Source organism: Dipodomys ordii, unplaced genomic scaffold (genome assembly GCF_000151885.1).
Source record: "Dipodomys ordii isolate 6190 unplaced genomic scaffold, Dord_2.0 Scaffold56, whole genome shotgun sequence".
NCBI classification, from domain to species: domain Eukaryota; kingdom Metazoa; phylum Chordata; class Mammalia; order Rodentia; family Heteromyidae; genus Dipodomys; species Dipodomys ordii.
The window spans coordinates 2,193,140-2,212,269 of record NW_012267272.1 but is presented as its reverse complement, the minus strand read 5'-3'; the positions used below and the strand labels follow the sequence as shown (position 1 = coordinate 2,212,269).

The following is a 19,130-nucleotide window of genomic DNA, read 5'->3' as shown; positions in this document are numbered from 1 at the left end:
TTTTGTCTCTAGGTATGCCAAATTACACTATCAATTTAGATTTCAAAATCACATGTAAATGGTCCTGTAGCTGGAAATAAACATATTTCAAAAATGCTGAATAAGCATATTTTGGCTATTGCAGTCCAAAAGACAAAACATGTCCAGAATACCCAAGTAATTGGAATTACTGTATCTGTTTTATGTGGGAAAACAAAAAGCACCAACCAAGTAAGTATTTTTGTGGCATAAATATTCTTTTTTTTTTAAATTGTGAAAATACCCTACAGAGAGATTACAATTACATGAGCAAGGTAATGAGTACATTTCTTATCAAACATTGTTGCCTCCTCCTTTGTTTCCCCTTCCCATCCCTTCCCATCTCACCCCTCCCTCCCCCTCTCCTGGCTAAAGTTGTAAAGTTCATTTTTCAACATAATGACTTGTACATCTCATTGTTGCAATGGGTCCGCCTGTATCCCTATTTAAATGATTTGTTTTTGCCCTTCCCCTCCACAAATTATACCAACATCAAATACAATGAAAGCAGGGGTTATACCATGGGGGAGGGACATACAAAACAACAAAGAAATCATCTTATAAATATGTTAGAAACAATCGCATGAAAAGACCATACTAAAGCTACCAGCACAACTATGTTTATTGCAGCATTATTTATCATAGCTAGATCTGGAACCAACCCAGATGCCCCTCAGTAGATGAATGGATCAAGAAAATGTGGTATATATACACATTGGAATTCTATGCCTCCATCAGAAAGAATGGCATTGCCCATTTGTTAGGAAATGGAAAGTCTTGGAAAAATTATATTAAGTGAAGTAAAGAAAAATAGGTCCCATGGTTTCCCTCATTTGCAATAACTAATATATGTTTGAGACAAGCAGAAAAGGTCAGATAAGTTGATGTTAGGCTTAAATATTCTCTTATACTGTTTTTTATATATAAGCTTCCTATGGTAATTTATAATAATACAATGGATCAAGTTAAAAATTAGTAAAGAAAACCAGCACTTAAAATACTGATTTAATCTAGCTCCCACTGTCAAGATTACTTTGATTTAATTTTAGGTATGATTTTGGTCTCTCTTTTGTTTTAAGCTTTTCTAATAAAGAAGAAAGACAGCTTTCTTGTTATCTTAACAGTCATCAGAAGAGTTATCACTATATGTACCAGTTACTAACATGGGAGAAAAATTTAAAAAAAGTAAAAACCATGAGCAAGGAAGGAAGGGGAGGGAGGGAAAAAAATAAGGAGGGAGGAAAAATTGAGTGGGAGAGACAGGAGAGAGAAAAGTGAGGGTACAATATGGTAGGGAGGAGCAGAGTTCCTTTTAGTAACTGTTCCAAAAATAGGTACAACATGATTTATTACCTCTAACTTCTATGTAGGAGAGGAAGTTAAAATGATATTAAAAGCTAACTGTAACTCCTTAACTCTACTAATGATTATCACTAGGATTAACTTGAAGAATAAAAAAGTAACCCAGATAGACACCAGTAGTTCATACCTGTAATCATATCTACTCAGGAGGATGAGATCTGAAGATGATTTGAAGGCAACCCAGAAGGGAAAATTCATTAACTATCACCCCCGGACCAAAAGAAGGAAGGAAGGAAGGAAGGAAGGAAGGAAGGAAGGAAGGAAGGAAGGAAGGAAGGAAGGAAGGAAGGAAGGAAGGAAGGAAGGAAGGAAGGAAGGAAGGAAGGAAGGAAGGAAGGAAGGAAGGAAGGAAGGAAGGAAGGAAGGGAGGGAGGGAGGGAGGGAGGGAGGGAGGGAGGGGGAGGGAGGGAAAGAGAAAGAGAGAAAAAGAAAGGAAGGAAAGGAAGGAAGGAAGGAAGAAAAGAGAGGGAGGGAGGGAAAGAGAGAGAGAGAAAGAAAGAAAGAGAGAGAGAGAGAGAGAGAAACAAGCAAGCTAGAAAACAATCTTTTGCTCAAGTGGGAGAATGCTATCCTTGAGAACAAAACAAAACCCTCAGAGACAGCACCCAGGATCTGAGGAGTTCAAGCCCCAGAACTGGCATGTAAGTGTGTGTGTGCACGTACATGTGCTTGCATGCACGTGTGCATGCCACACACATGTGCACACATACATACATGTACACTATAACATAACAACCCAAGCCAGTAAGGACTGGAAGAATTACACCTATCCAGAATTTTGCAATGACATGACATACCGTATTAGAGAGGCATATGTATAGTCAAAAATTTAAAGAATATAGACCTAACAGTTCAGCCTTTTGCTAACTATAATTTGAATCTAGCTCCTTGCTAATCGTCTCAGGAAGAATACTGTATCCCAAGCAAAAGGTTGCCATTTCTGTTGCCTTGTTCATCAGAAGATTCTTACAATTTAGCATCAAATCTCATAATATACAGCCACATCTTTTGGACATTGAAAATGTTCTCATTCAGACTTATGAAGCAATGAAGAACAAGACTGCATTTTCTCTTTTTAGTGATAAATGCTTAGGTATTTGAAAATAGAAATTCTTCTGGTCTTCACTAATGCTTCCACTTTTTCTTACCATGTTTTATAAACTTTTCTGCTAACTTGATTGTAATGTCTTAATACCTTCTGACGTTGATAAAATGCACATATATAATTGGGTTGGAGTCTTGAGTTGTTCTCCACTTCAGTCACATGTTAGCTGCAATCAATATTCAGTCATACCTCATGATACAAAATTTTAAAACATGAAAATACAAAAAGACTGAGTGAAAAATTTAATTTCCAAAAGAACTGCAAGATATGAAAACAAGAGTTGTTTTTTTTAAAGCATACTGTGTGAAGTTATTCCTTTTTGCTTTCATATTTTTCCCTTTGGTTTTTCCTCTGGGGTCACTGTTTTTGATTTTGGTACCCTGTGTCTTATATTTACATTTATCTGATATGGGGAAGACAAGAAGAATCACAAAATGGTGAGACATAGGAGAAAGAGTGAAGCAATGCAAAACAGTGATACTCACAAGATACTATGTTGGAAATGACCTTTACAACTTGGGGAGGAGGGGAATGGGTGGGGGGCGAAGTGTAGGGGGCAAGGGAAAGTGAGAGAAAACAAGGGAGGGGGTAATACTGTTTGAAAAGAAATGTACTCATTACATTTGTAACCCCTCTGTACATCACCTGGACAATAAAATATAATTTTAAAAAAGATTAAAAGTAGTTAACATTTACAATGTGAATTTAAAGGCATTTACAGATATGTGGAGATTAGACTCTGAATGTAGCAACTCTCAATGCTCCACAGACCTTGTAGGTCAGATAATCTGGAAACAGCAATATTTTTCATAATTCTAAGGACAGAAATAAAACCATTGTGTTTCATAAAAATGCAACACAGTGGCCACATTTCCTCTCATGCATGAATAATGTATGATCCACAATGTTATTTGCTAGACAGTCTAATCACCAACATCTTTCAAAATGTCTATATAAGTTTTAGCTCATTAAGGACAAACATGTATCTGTATAAAAATATCACATACCTGTGAAAAGTCAGTATAATATTCTGCCAAATATGAATGCACACATCAAACTGACATAGGTGAGATGACTTTTTTACATTTTTCAAAGTAAAAAGTGTTAGGAAAAGAAAAATAGAAGAATTATTTCAACTTCTGGCATTTATGCTTATTCTAAATATTCACATAAAATCTTCCTTTTAAAGCAACACCCCAAACACATCAATGTGTCTAAATAAAAGCAAGGAAAAAAGAGTAAAGTCCACATAAGACCAAATAAGGGAGACTTTAAAACAAGACATCTTTTAGATGTATTTTAGCATCTTAGAAGAAGGTCATGATTCATAGAAGATAAAACAAATTAGTTTAATTAAACAAAACCTTTTTAGTGCATTAATAGAAGGAAAAGATAAAAGGAAAAGGATCATAGATTCTAATAAATAATTGCTAAAGACAAAATACAAATATATTATACAGAGTAGTACTATGGGATCACAGCTGTTTTAAAAACTGTAAAATCATATTATTAATTCTACACCTCAGCTACGATAAATGACTCTTAGTTATTTACAAAAGAAAGAAAAACATTTTAAAAGAAAGTAGCCCAGAGTAGTAATATCTAGGGGTAGAAGTGTGGCCCAAAAACTTGACAATCAAAACATAATGTTGGTTTAGAATATTCACATTCATCTATCATTTCCATTACTTCAGTCAATGAAATCTGAGAATAATAAATGGAGAATTCCAGAAATGAGTCGTGCATATATTTTATATTTTGTTATATTTATTCTATTTTATCAATCATTTATTGTTTCCAATTTATGATGTTTTTGGTAGTGCAGGAGATTGAACCCAGGATTGAATGTGCTAGACTGTGCTCAATTTATAAATTAAACTTTGTCATATATATGCATGTATAGGAAAAATTAATATATACATATATCTTCATGTATGCATATACGTAGATATATGTATAATTTATGGTGAGAATTATCTGCTTTTAAGCACCCACTTTAAGTCTTGGAATGTGTCCTCAGCTACTAAGGGATTAAGCTACATACACAGTGTGTTTTAGGTTTGAATTGAAAGATTTCAATGCAGTATTGAAGACAATTTTTTCTTTGTATTTTACTTAGATAACAAGCAAAATACTTACTAAGTGCTCCAAAAACTAATTTTTTAAGAACTAAAAATAGTAGGATTTCTTATTGGAAATAGGGGTTCCAGTGTACAAATGCAGTAAGAAGTCTTATAAAAGCATTTATCTTGGAAGCCAATATTATAGCCTATATATCTTCAGAACATCTCGATGTAAGCATTTGATTTTTAAAAGAAAAGTAAAAGTAAAACAAATTCTCACTCCTCACAGTCAAAGACCAGCAAATCCCACAAAGACCAGGTACAAAGTAATTTCAAATTTCTTGAAATGACTACATGCTATACTAAATGCAATAAATATTATTACTCTATAAAACATCTTGATACTGTTAGTAAAATGTATTTCATTTCCAAGAGAATATTTAAAATTACATCTTGATTATTATTTAGCATAGTGGAATCATTTAAAAGTAGTAACTTTTGAAGATACCTAAATGTTTATCAGATCAACACAAAAAAGGGAATGATGTCACCAAGATTACATCATTGAACATCTCCTCCAGTCTCCAAATTGAAGGTCCATAAAATAAATTACATTCATTATAATGGACACATTTCTCTTGAAAGTTTCCATAGAATGCCAAGCAACAGCAAACAAGGCATTACATGAAGAAAGCATTAGTCATAATATTGTGAAAGTCTTAGAATCAACCTGTACATGGCTAGAAACATAATTGCTTTAGTATGTTTCTGTTTATTTAGATGCACTGGGGGTGGGAAAATTGACTGGTGGTTTATTGTTTTCATTGGTTTATTATTTTCATTGAGGTTTTTTCCCTATTCTTTTTCTTCTAAGCTTTTTATTGTTATGTTTAAGTAGGTGTCATTTAAGAAAGAGTTCATAAATATAATATATACAATGAAGGCTAAGATGAAAGCAGGAAGGATGATACAATACTCCATTTTTATCAGAGATGAGATTAAGCAGAAAGGAAACATGAGGAAGATATTTAATAAACAAGTTAATGGGCAGTCAGTACATTGGGCTCCATCCAATGAAGACTTCCTGGTGATGAGGCTGCCTTAGCCATAAGCGCAGCACAGAAATAACTTTGCAAGATGACCAAAGTTGAGAGCCGTCTACAATAATTTTATGAAAGGACAGCACAAATGACCACCGGGAACATACAAAACAATGTAATGGGAATCTGATCTCTAGTGTTCTCAGGAGGGTAGTTCAAGGTTTTAAATATAGAAAACTCTTTAGATTGCAAAGAATGCAGTGTCAGCTGAATGAAAATTAGGAAAAGAGCTCTTTTAATAAATAAAGTATACAAAGCTATACCTAAAGGTTCAGGAGGAAAGAATACCAATGATACTAGATGTAGGGGAAAAGAAGCAAAACATAAGAAATGTTTCCTTCTGGTAAATATGTAGTTCAACCTACTAAGATATACAACAAGAAAGCAATAGTCTATGCTTAAGTAGAAATGATATAAGTCAATTTCTGATAATTTTCTCTTAAAACTTTTTCAGTACATTGTAGGTTATAAATAAAAATAAGTGACATAAGCAATTAAGAAAAATAGCTAGAAAATTTGGATGGGAAATAACATAAGTCATTTGTGGGTGGCTAATGAGCAATAAGATGTGTGTTTTTCATCTAGTTTGGGGAGAAGTTCTCTCACAGGAGTAAGAATTGTCAGGACTCATGCTTTCCTGTCCTTTTTTAGAGTTGGTCAGTTTTGCCACCTATACAGCCCAAGTAAGTGCCCAATGAGGACCCTGGAGACAAGGAGTCCAACAAATAACTGGTGAGTAAAACTAAGTGAAAGAGCCTACTCTTGAATGAAGATATCCTGCTGTTTTAATTTTAGATTTCTAATCTACTTTCTTCCTCGTCTTTTCATTCAGCTTCTCTCACTGTTAGATCGTCTATGAAGTAAACAAGTAGAAGACAAATCACATTCACATCAAGCTGGCACTGGACAAAAACAATGAATGCTTCAAGCATAACATGCTTCGCAAGCATGAGGCCCTGCGTTCAAACTCCAGCACCAAAAAAGAGAAAAAAGAAAAAAAAAACTGTCAGGATTCAACACAGGCATCATATTCCTACTATTTCCATTCAAAGACACACATAGAACGAAGGATGATAAATTGTAGCATGTTACAAACTTTCTCCAGGGCTCATCAAATAATAATTAAAATTCTGAATGAAAACAGAAGCCAAATACTTAAGATGCGTGGTAGTACTACCAAGACTTACAATAACTCTCTAGCAAAACAGAATAAATATCACATTAAAACCTTCCGCTGTTGAGAACTCTAGAACAGCAGTATGTACGCATCACAATAAACCTTCTGTACAATTACAAAAGAACTATAATGTATTAAACTTTACCGTTCTTCTATAAGCAATACAATATGGGTCCTGAGTAAGTGCTAATACATATTTTTTTCTTTTTGTTTCACATTAAAAAAATTAAAGGAAAATCTCATGAGAAAATGGGTATTGAGTATACTTCTAAGAAGCTTTCATAGGGTCTCTCCCATAGTTGAAACAAACACAGGCATAAGGTTAGCATAATCAAGCAGTAAATTATGACATTAAATCTAGGTGAGTAGTTACCCATAATGATTAACGTATTTTTCTACTTTCTTAACAATAACACTAAGTAGAAATCAATTAAAAGAGGATAAAAGAGTGAATACTAAACTAATTACCAAAGTCATTTAATTCAAAGATTATATTAAGGCCAGGAGCCACTGCCTTACGCCTGTAATCCTAGGTACTCAGGAGGCTGAGATCTGAGGATCATAGTATGAGACCAGAACAGGCAGGAAACTCCATGAGAGTCTTATTGTGAATAAACTACTCAAAAAAGCTGGGACTGGCGATGTGGTTCAAGTGGTAGAGTGCTCTCCTTGAGCAAAAAAAGCTCAGGGACAGCCTCGAGGCCCAGAATTCAAACCCCAGAACTGGTGCGCTCCTCCCCCCCCTCTCGCTTGCACTCTCTCTCTCTCTCTCTCTCTATATATATATATGTATATATATTAAATATTTTATTGGTTTAGTTAATATATATATATCATACACATAAGTAAATTTACTTTAAATTAGATAAATTTACCTGTTACAAATATTTATTAAAGAAATTTTATAAAAGTTAATGCCATGTTAAAAAAAAACTTTTTATACTGTGTGAGAGCAGATGTTTATTTTTGTTTATATATTTGTGTTTTTACATTTAAAACCAACTTGGGAAAGTAATTTAGTATAGTTGAAGAAAATAGTTACTTTAAATGAGAGAACAGTGATGACATCAAGTTATTAAGTCTTACTGACTAGGAAGCTACAAAATTTTCAGTAATAATCTGTTTAGATTTTGGAAAAACACACTTTGTGGTATTTCTGGCCAATCTGGTAGCTTCTGGTTAACCATTATTCAAATGTGTTAAATTTATCTTAGAAAATGAATGTGTTATTTTGAGATACTCCTAAATCTGAGTCAACCTATACATCTCTCTTCCTATATATGAAAGTACAGCAATACAGAGAGGTTCTTTATAGACAAAACATTCCACTAATATTAGATGTCCAGATCTAAAATTCCTTTTATAAATTGCAATTAAGACAGTATTAAATTTCAAGATTTATTTTTTTCTGAAATAGAGTACAATAGTATCAACCATATATATATATAACTAGAAATGTCAATTTGTATCTCCCTTATGGGAAATAGTATCAAAGTTCCTCAGAAAATGAAAAACGAACTACAGGATAATCCAACAATTGAACTAATGGGTATATAACCAAAATAAGTTAAATGAGTATGTCAGAGACATCTGTATTCCTACGTTCACTATATAATTATCCAACAGTTTAATAGAATTAACCTAAAATATTCACCAATGGATGAATAAAGAAAATATGATTCATATAAACAGAAATACTATTGAGCCACACAAAGGGTAAACTACTATCATTGCAACATGGATGCAACTGAAGGTCATTATATTAACGGAAAAAAGACAGTCTATGATCTCCTTCATACATGGAATATAGAATTTGACCTCACAGAAGCTGAGAGTAGAATGGTGGTGAAGATTTGGAAGAATACGCGAGAGAGCTAAGCATGGGCAAAGGTTGACTGAGTTATAGTTAGGAGAATGAAGTGCTGGTGCACTATGGCACAGCAGGTTAAATGATAGGTAACAATAATGCATCGTAACGTTAAAATGTTAGAGAAATTTGGAAATTTTTTCAAAAATATAATAAATGACACAGATATTTCTAACATGATTTTAACATTACCTGAATTATAAATGAAATGTAAATACCACATTACCCCATTAATATAAGTAATTTTTATCTTTTTACTTAAAAGACTCATAATATTAAAAATACCACACTAACTTTTTTCAAGGTACAGTATATTAGTACAAAATGCTATATCAACATTTTTATGTAGCAGATCCCAAAATTTGATCATTACAAATCTTATCATGTATAGCCATAAATAATTGGCCTTTGACTCCACTATTAGGTTAATTTCACTTATTAGTACAAATAAATTCCAACTCTGATTTTTATTATGAATATTAAAAAGTGCCCATTTGAAAGTATTTAGGATTTGGAACACTTTTTTTTATAGTGAAGCATCATACATTCTTATTAACATACATTCTTATTAACATACAGCATAGTATCATAAGTAACTGAGCATTATAAAACACTCCAAAATTATCTTTCACAATATTTAACCATATATTTGATAAAATAGTTCAGTGTGTGTACATTATATTTGATGAACCACATGCCAATTCGTAGGGAATACTGGGACACTGATGAAAATGAGTGAGACAGATTATGGGTCAGTAGTTTTTCCTATAAAGAAGCAGAGAGTAAACATTTTGAGCTTGAGGGCCATATGGACCATTGAAATGATTCACCGCTATAACTGCAGCATACATGAGCATGATTGTGGTCAATAAAAACCTTATTTGCAAAAACAGGTGGCAGCCTAGATTTCTCTAGTGGAACATAGTTTGCCAACCACTAAAAAAATGAAGGAGAGAGAAAGGGAAGGAAGAGAGCGAGCAAGAAAGTGAGTGACAGAGAGAGTGAGCAAGAGAGAGTGAGAGAAAAAGAGAGAAACAACTAAGAAAGTGGGAAAGAAAGAAAATCAAATGAAAAGTATACTTCTGAGAACAAGTAACTACTTATAGGGCTGACATGATCTGTTCTACGGATTAACATTGATCTTGAGGCCCTAAAAAATAAAGCAAGTTTGTTGTTGCTGTTTTTTAACGACTGGATTCAATGTTGACTAAACTACTGGCCTTTGTACATCAATGCATTAATAATGAAAATGCTGATATTCAGTAAGGACATCATCAAATTTGACTTACCTTAACAATGGATGGAATATGATGGTAATGTTTCTGGCTCCAGGTTTGCAGACAAATTTTGTTCCTCCACCTTCAATTAAATTGTCATCAGGTCCTCCTTTTCAGAAAACAAGAAAAAAAGGGATTTAGCTCACTGCAACTCTTTAAATAAAGCAAGCCTATACACATGACGATAGTCATGCTGTCAAAAGAAACATCTTTGAGAAGCTCTCTTCAATATCTACCAAGTTCTTTTGATTAATTGTTCAAGACTTTCTCACTCAAATGAATTAACGATTCAATAATTCACTAAGGATGATAACTTGGAAGTCTAGGAAAAATAAATAGGCTACTCAAACCATTCAAGGTTATAACTTGGTTAAGGTTAAATTTTTTATCTCTAGTTATAAGCATCTTACAAGAAATTTTCAAGAAAGGAAGAAGTGATCTTCACAGTTGTGCCCACTTGTAGAACTGTGAGGAGAAACTTACATATTCACTATGACAATGTTTCATCATAATTAAGACCATACCAAGAACATGACACCCCACTATCTTATGTATCACTACAGAAAAAAAATCTTGCTTATTAAATTATATACGCATCTGTAAAATCTTCATCTTTCTTATTGAAAAGCTTCTACAGTTTTTAAAATAAATGACTGTTTACTATAAATTTCCCTTGGATATTCAAGAAAGAATTATTTTAAAATTCATTAAAAATTCTATAAAATTATTTAATTATGCTTTTCTGAATGGTTCTGACTGAGCATTGTCAATGTCCTTGTTTTCTGTACAGTTTCATCCTATGGCATCATGAGTCTGCATTTCTTAAAGTCATGTTCCATGTTCCAGTTTGTATTTCATTCCATGATGTATGTTAATAGCCATTCTGCAGAGTTTAATGCTTTCTTATGCCACCAGGAAACTTTTTTGTTGTTGGTATTACCAGTCCTGGGGCTTGAACTCAGGGACTGGGAACTGTCATTGAGCTTCTGTGCTCAAGGCTAGTGCTTTACCATTTGAACTACAGCCCCATTTGCAGATTTTTGGTAGTCCATTGGAGATAAGAATCTGACAGACATGCCTGTCCAGGCTGGCTTTGAACTGTGATCCTATGATCCTCAGATCTCAGGTTCCTTCAGTAGCTAGGATTATAGGCATAGGCCAGTGGTGTCCAACCAGAAAGTATATTTGTAATGTTTGTAAATATAATGTTTTCTACATTGACTGGGACCCGTATGACTTCTTTAGTCTTTACTGATTAATTAAAACATCAAAGGATAATGATACAGAAAGTATCCACCAAGTTCATATACTCTGAGGCAGTAACAATACATCATGACTATGAAGGTGCACAAACACTTAGATAACACAGATTTAAGATAAATCCTAAACTTCAGAGAATTTAAAATGTGAAAAAGAGCTGGGCTCTTGGTGGCTCACACCTATAATACTAACTACTCAGAAGTTGATATCTGAGGATCTCAGTTCAAAGCCAGCCCAGGCAGGAAAGTTCGTGAGACTCTTATCTCCAATAAATCACTAGAAAACCAGAAGTGGTACTGTGGCTCAAGTGGTAGAGCGTTTGCTCTGAGCTGAAGAGCGTAGGGACAGCGCCCAAGCCTAGAGTTCAAGCCCCACGACCGACCCCCCCCCAAAGAAAATGTGAAAAAGAGATATATAGGTTTGAACAATGAAAGAAGTATTTCTACCTCCATTTTTGTGGTTCTTTCTATTAAGATGAAAATCAATTATTGGAATCCCTGTCTTCAATCTCACTTTTGTCTACTAGGAAAGAAGAGAAAAAAAATCCACAACACAGATCACTTCTATTACTGTTATGTTAGTATTCTTTTTTTACATATCCCTTTTCTCATTTGGGACATAACTTGGTAGAAAGTGGTTAGACAGGGACATATTTGCTGCATGAATAAAAAAACAGAGAACTACTTTGGAAGACTGTTTTTAGAATTAGATGAGACAATATATGTAAAATCCTGTGTACACTGTCAAGAAAATAACAAATACAAATAACTCTGGTAAGCAGGTGTACTTACTACATACTTGCTGATGATAATGATCTAAGAATTAAGATAACAAAAAGACAAGGTACAATTCCAAAAAGTAAAGCAGAGAGCACTAGGAATGTTACTCCACCAAAGGCTTTGCGGGGAAAACTAAAGTATGATGAGAGTATAATAGGTAGAAACTCAGAGTAAGTTCATTTGTTCTAAGAGTTTATTAGCTACAGATGTATGATGACTGGTGCATAGCTTGGGTTTAAGCTAAATATAAAATGAAGTTTGGGAAGAATTTTTTTATAATTTTTTTTTTTTTTTTACCTAGACCCTACCTCTACTAAAATCCACCTATAGGAACTTTGTTCACTCTCTCAGTTCCCATAGTAAGTGTGATCTATGCTCATCAGATGGGATTTCCTCTTTAAAGATCAGATGTCAACATCCAGCTTTCTAAATGCAATTGTGTGAACACATCCCCTCTGGAATCTCCAGTTGAACAGCTTTAGGAGGTAGGCCTTTACTATAATCACTCTTATGAATAGATTATAGCTATTAAACTAGGAGTATGAGGGTTACAAGCAATTGAATTTGAACCCTTCTCTTCGCCCATCCATAATGGATGGGGGTAAGGGGGAAGGACCTATCTCTTCCTTTTCTTGAATTTCCCATATTCAAGTACTATAACAAATAAATTTCTATATATTTTAAAATACTCAGCCTATGGTACTCTATTATCACAGCACAGAGTGGAATAAATAGGGCTAACACAGTGAAAATATTCTTGATAAACCTGTCAGAACCAAAATTAAGACCCTGGTATAAGCTCAGAAGGTCCATGAGTCTGTACCTCTAAGATGGACGCTAGCATTTCAGTATTCTTAGTAAGAAACACAATTCACCTCTCCTTGCCTTTCTACTCTCAAGTAGCTTGGGAGCTGCTGTCATGAAGGTTAGAAACGTGCTGCTCAGTCCTGAGAAGCTCATCGACTAGGCTGGAACAGCTCTCTCCTTCATTTAATAGGCACGCAGGCTAATCTCAGGTGTGGAGGCCAGGTGATGGGCACCAGAGAAAATGCTGAATGATGATGGATAGTTGGAATGGAAGGAAAACTGATGGGAGTGTTACAAATAGAATATACTGTGTAAAGGGAGGGAAAGAATGCCCTAGTTGTATTTCTTGCTTTTAGCACAGAGAATGATTTGACAGGCTCTCCCAGATGATTGGCAAGGAGCATCAAGGCCACTTAATGGCTGGAGAAATGACAGCATGTAAGTGATCGAAAGCTAGTCCCTTCCGTCACAATTCATTTACTTATGAGAAATTAGCTTCCATTTTTATTTATTCCTTAATTCTTTCCCACAAGGATTTCCTGTCATTGGTAATGAATATAGTCATCTTAATAAAACAGAAAAAGGAAACCATAACCTTAGAAACAAATATTCTCATAGACACAACCGTGGTACAGTGGGAGGAATCAATACGTTCTGTGCCAGATACCTGATCTGGTTTTGTTTTTTTTTTGTAGAAATGTGATAGAATTATGTAAATTCCCTAAGCCATCACTTTCTTATTTATAAAATAAAGAGTGCAGTCAACACAAAGATCTTTAGTGATAATTAAGTGCAATAATGTACATAAAGGCACACACTACAGTGTTTGGCATGCAATATATCTAGAATAACCTGCCAACAATTTCCTGTTTAGAATTATTAAACAAGTAAGAATCCAACTGATCAGATAGATACAAAGATGCAGAAATGTACACAAATGCAAACAAAACCCAACATATGAATACTAGCTAGTAAAAGAAAAAGGTACATTTTTTAAAAGACCCCATTCTTTTTACTTTAGGCAGCAAAATACTACATAATTATTATTTATAAGATTAGCTTTGTAACAAATGAATAAAAGATATCTTTTATTACAATTATATCATTGGGTAATAAGTACAGTGAAAAATTCAGAATACTAGTAATACAGACAGAATTAAATAAGCTTTTCCTGTTAATTTTTTAATAAAAAATAGTCAAAAATGAGATATATAAACTCTAACATCAATACCTGTGTCAAATATTTAAATAAAGTAGAATTTGATGGTGATTTGTATAAAGCTACAAAAAGCAACATGCTCTATTTGACATTTTTCATGTGACATGGATTTAAAATGGGCTTCCAAGAAAGAAAAGAACTACTGTGTACATGGAAATTTTATATAAATGTATTACCTCAGAACTATATAAACTGCGTGCATAGTATACAGGATTGTTGGTTTATGGGACCATATTAATAGAGTCTTTATTTGACTCCAAGACTAGTTGAATGGTCTAAAAGTAACCTGCTTTCATAGCTGTTCTCTTGATAAAGGGAGGCATTTCAATCAAGTTGTTTAAGATGTGCCTTCTTTTAAAGCCTAAATTATCAGAATGCTTATAACTGCTGCTACTACAACTACAAAACATCTAACAAGAGTCTATGTATAACAACCCTGGGCTTTGTCACTATATCAAACATATTCTTTTCTTCAGATGGTTTACTATTATAGTAAAGTCAAACAAATAAAGAATGATAATGTTATTGTTTAACTCTAGGGTGAGAAGAAAACTCTAGACCTGAATAGAAAAGTCAGGCAACTTACTTCAAGGTACTCAAGTTATATCTAGGGTATAGTTGTTAAGAATAGTGTTTGGTTCATAGATGTAAACTCTTGTGCCTGAAATAATTTCCAATACTGAAGCACTTGGTATTTGTTGAATTTGTTATATGAATAAACAAATGGCTAAAGATGAAACTGAGTAACTCTTATCTGGATCAAATTATTTGTAACTACAAATGGTCTATGAATAAACAGCAGATGTGTTTTTACATGAAGCATATTCAGTGAGATTTTACAAAGAGGCTGAAAGAATATATTGATTACAGTATCATGTGTAGAAGAAAATCTCTCAAACAGAAATAAATTAGTTATTCCCACCACAATTCAAGTTAGTGCCTTGCCAAGCATTCTCTGATCAATTACATTTTCTTCATAACTAGCTTTAATGTTGTAGTATAGTAATTAAGACAGGTGGCAAGTGTTACCCTAGATAAGTATAAAGAAAGTAAAAGAGGAGGAAGAAAAGACTCATACTCATCTGCTATCTATCAGGAAAGTGGAATTATGTTGAATCTTTTACAGACTATATCTCACCTAATCCTAATAATACCCATGCATTCTTCTCATCATACAGGTAAAGGAATATACAATTGCACTACAGGAAGAAGAGATAAAGTGTCTTGCTCACCAACAAACACATGGTAAAGTCAGTATTCAAACTTTGATCACAAAAATATTTAAGCTATATACAAATCTTACTATTTGTATTTCCAAGAAATTCAGAAGTTGAATAAAGTGATACAGATGATGGTAATATAAGAAAGCTGTAAAACAGAGAGCACTAGCCCCTGATTATATGGTAACATTACACATGAGTCAACACTAAATAATAGCAGTTGACTCAGAACTAGTAAATCTAATTGAAAATGTAAGTGAAGCTCCAGAGAAGCCATATTATGTCTATATAAATTTGACACACACATGTTTCTGGGGGAAACACGTTTAGTTGTGTAAAAACATCCTCTTTACCCAACTCTCCTGACGAGGCAGTGCATACGATGGGCCTATTCTATCCACCTCAAACTGCAGTGAGGTTCTTTGCAAGGCTAGCAACATAAGGTAAGACAGTAAGAAAGAGCTAGGACTTTCCAGGAAGCAGTTTTGGAGTTTTTAATTTTTTAATCCTCTAACAATGAATGCCTTTAAAAAAGAAAATCCAATAGTCTTCTCTTGATTTTTCCCATCACACTGCTCATTTTCACTTTTTAAAAAACTTATGACAAATGGCTTCCTTCCTTCCTTCCCTCTCCTGTCTTCCTTCCTTCCTTCCCTCTCCTGTCTTCCTTCCTTCCTTCCCTCTCCTGTCTTCCTTCCTTCCTTCCTCCCTCCCTCCCTCCCTTCCTTCCTTCCTTCCTCCTCCCTCCCTTCATGCCTTCCTTCCTTCCTCCCTCCCTCCCTCCCTTCCTTCCTTCCTCCTTCCTTTCCTTTCCTTTCTTCCCTCTTTTTTCTTTCTCCCCTCTTTCTCCTCCCTCTCTTTTCCCCTCCTTTCTTTCCCTGCCTTTCTCACTCCCTCTCTTCCATCCTAAAACTAGTCTCTATTTCTGCCAAACACATTAACCTTTAAGAATCCTAAACCTGAATCTTAATCTAAGATTCATTCATGAGACATAACTCTCCACTTCCAACCACCCCAAGTACCTTCAATTTAATATGGACATGCTAGTCCTGTTAAGGATATTGGTGGGTTGTTTTCATACTCAAAAGTTACAATGAAATATGGATGACAACATGAATCCAGAAGTCATGTGTTCCCACCGCCCCTCCCCCCTTCAGACACCCCAGTCATTGCTAAATGCATCAGAATACTTTGTGCTATATGCAGCCATAGTAGTTGTTAGGAACTGAGACATGGCCTCCTTATGGTAGGGGGAAAAAAACATATGCCTTGCCTAATAGTCTTCCTTTATCAGGATTCAGATGCAAGACAACACAATCAAACAAACAAAATCAAAACCCTCCCCTGAAAATCTTCTCAGTAGTTTCACCATACAACATGGGGATGGGATTAAAAAAGGAAAGAATTAAGAGCATATGAAAACTAAGTAAATTCATGCTTAATTTCTTTTTAGTGCTGTGGAGGCTTGTGGTTAACTGAATTAAGTTTTGAAAAGAATAGGAGGAAAAGGATTTTTTTTTAAAAATCACCATTTTACACTATCGAGAGCCTAGCTGAGACAAAGTATTGAATTTGTAGCATCACCTGAAATACAGAATATTCTGGGGGATGGGGACAGATGGGAAGAGATGGGAAGGGGAAACAAAGGAGGAGGCAACAATGCTTGATAAGAAATGTACTCATTACCTTGCCCATGTAATTGTAACCACTCTGTACGGTATTTTCACAATAATAAAAAAAAAAGAATATTCTAGAACAGAAGATAGAGAGGAAAAGAGACTCAGAGCCACAGTTACTATCTGTAGCTAGGTAGAAGAACAAAGGAAAGAGAATGGAAAGTTCTAATAAAAGACAAATTCAGGTGATTATTATGGAGGAGGTCTTGATAAGAAAATAAGTGAGGCTGGGAAGAGCCTCCTCCCAGAATGTGGAAGAAATCGACAAGTAGGCATCTCTATAAGGTCAGAATATGTTTTGCTGGACTCTGATGTAGAGAGATTTGAAAGGAATGGGAGGTGGAGGTTAGATGCTTCCTCGATTTTCCTGTGGTGACAATCTCCTCTCCTGAGTTAGAAATGGGAAAATGGAGACGAAGTTTGATATTTGACGTACAATGAGTATACAATGCAATGGCAAAGCTTGGAAGTTAGAGTAAGATAAGAAAGTGAAGGAAATAAAGTCCAAGGAGCTCAGTCCGGAGGAAAATAGGGATGATTTTTTGGTTCTTCTCAGAATAAGTCCCCAGGTACTGGACATAAGAAACGAACTATACACTACAGCCTGTATAATGATGGGGTTATTGTATATTATCTGCTGTGAAAAAAAGGGTGAAGGGATGGTACTGATCTAGGTGCATTTTACTCATAAACTGATATTCTGAATTAAATTCCTTTGAAAAATTATTTAAGGATAATAAAAGCAAATTAAAAGTAATAGTGTACTGTGTGTAAAGATGTGAAGTATTATATGTATTGGATATGTCTTCCAGAGCAAACTGCTAGAGTTTTGCTCCAAAAAAGACCATCTCTCCTAGCTTTTAGTTAAAGCCCATGAAACAATTCTTACAAAATTATTCTTTTGCAGTTCTAAAATTGAACATATTCCAAATTAAAAGTAAATTTTACCATAATCTTGCATTTATTTTGTGGTGCTAAAATTGAACATATTCTAAATTAAAAGTAAATTTTACCATAATCTTGCATTTATTTTGTGGTGCTGTCTTGGCTTAAAAAACAAGAGGAAAACATACACAGAGAAAGACAAAGAGAAATTCTTAACAACACCACAATAAAACAATAATGAAAATTGTTCCATGTCATGGACCACACAGTGAAACAGCAAATTTTAAGATCACTAATAGCTCATTCTGGGCCATCATAAGACATGCTCACCTGGAGCTCTTCTCTAGGCCCATTAGTACCAGAACTTAATGTTTCTGTTATGGGGTCTAAAGTGACAAGTTCTATGAAATACAAAAATGTAAGACATGAACAAACTACCAAAGAATTCACTTTCACTGCCTGCATATTTTTAAAAGGATGATCAATAAGGCATAAGGGAACTTTAAATGACAATCATTGAAGAACATTTCTATTTTGGTAACATTATTCCCCAACTCTTTTATTTTAAGACTACAGGGGGATATTCCATTGATCATTTCTTGTACTCTTTAACAGGCCTTAATGATCAGGAATTTACTAAATGCATTCTGATGGCTAATCAGATATATCTAGCCAAGAGATCACATTTGTGTAAGCATGAGTCTCATATTTTACATACATGTTTGGTTTCTTTCACTTAGCATATTTTTAATGCTGTAGCAATCAGTACTTTATTGCTATTATATGATGGAATATTATTTCAGCTGACCAAACAGTTACCTCCCTTGTGAGGCTGTGAAGGATACTACTATGAACATGCATGTAAACATTTTTAGTGAAAGTATGCTATCAACTGAGTACGAGTTTTTATTTAACCTTTACAAAAATCCAAGACTTGTGGCAACTCAACAAACAATTCAATGAAGGTTATAATTCAAACAATTCATCTAAGATTATAAAGTAACAGCATTGCAAAAAATTAAATCCCCAACAACAAATCCTCAAAGAAACAACTGCCCAATAAATAAGTGGGCTAAAGACTTAAAGAGAAACTTCTCTGAAGGGAAAAAAGGCTGGCCAATAGATACATGAAGAAATGCTCAATCTCCCTAGCCATAAAAGAATTGAAAATCAAAACACTGAGATACCACCTCACCCCAGTTAGAATGGTTATAATCAAGAACTCTAACAATTTTTTCCAAGTTTTTCCATTTCCTAACAAATGGGGCAATGTCATTCTTTCTGATGGAGGCATAGAATTCCATTGTGTATATAT

General features: G+C 34.3%; 1 protein-coding gene across 2 annotated transcripts in view; it reads right to left on the bottom strand.

The window, feature by feature from the left end:
* Exoc4 (exocyst complex component 4) overlaps positions 1-19,130 on the bottom strand; it is a 691,471-nt gene that overhangs the window by 361,133 nt on the left and 311,208 nt on the right. The window contains exons 10-11 of one of the 2 annotated variants that reach the window (XM_013021697.1): positions 9,982-10,078; positions 9,303-9,457 (exon numbers count right to left, since the gene is read on the bottom strand). In XM_013021697.1, the coding sequence (XP_012877151.1) occupies positions 9,445-9,457; positions 9,982-10,078 (110 nt within the window). In that variant the 3' untranslated portion in view covers positions 9,303-9,444. Of the gene's footprint in view, positions 1-9,302; positions 9,458-9,981; positions 10,079-19,130 lie in introns of those variants that run through there. The other variant, XM_013021696.1, reaches the window with a different exon arrangement.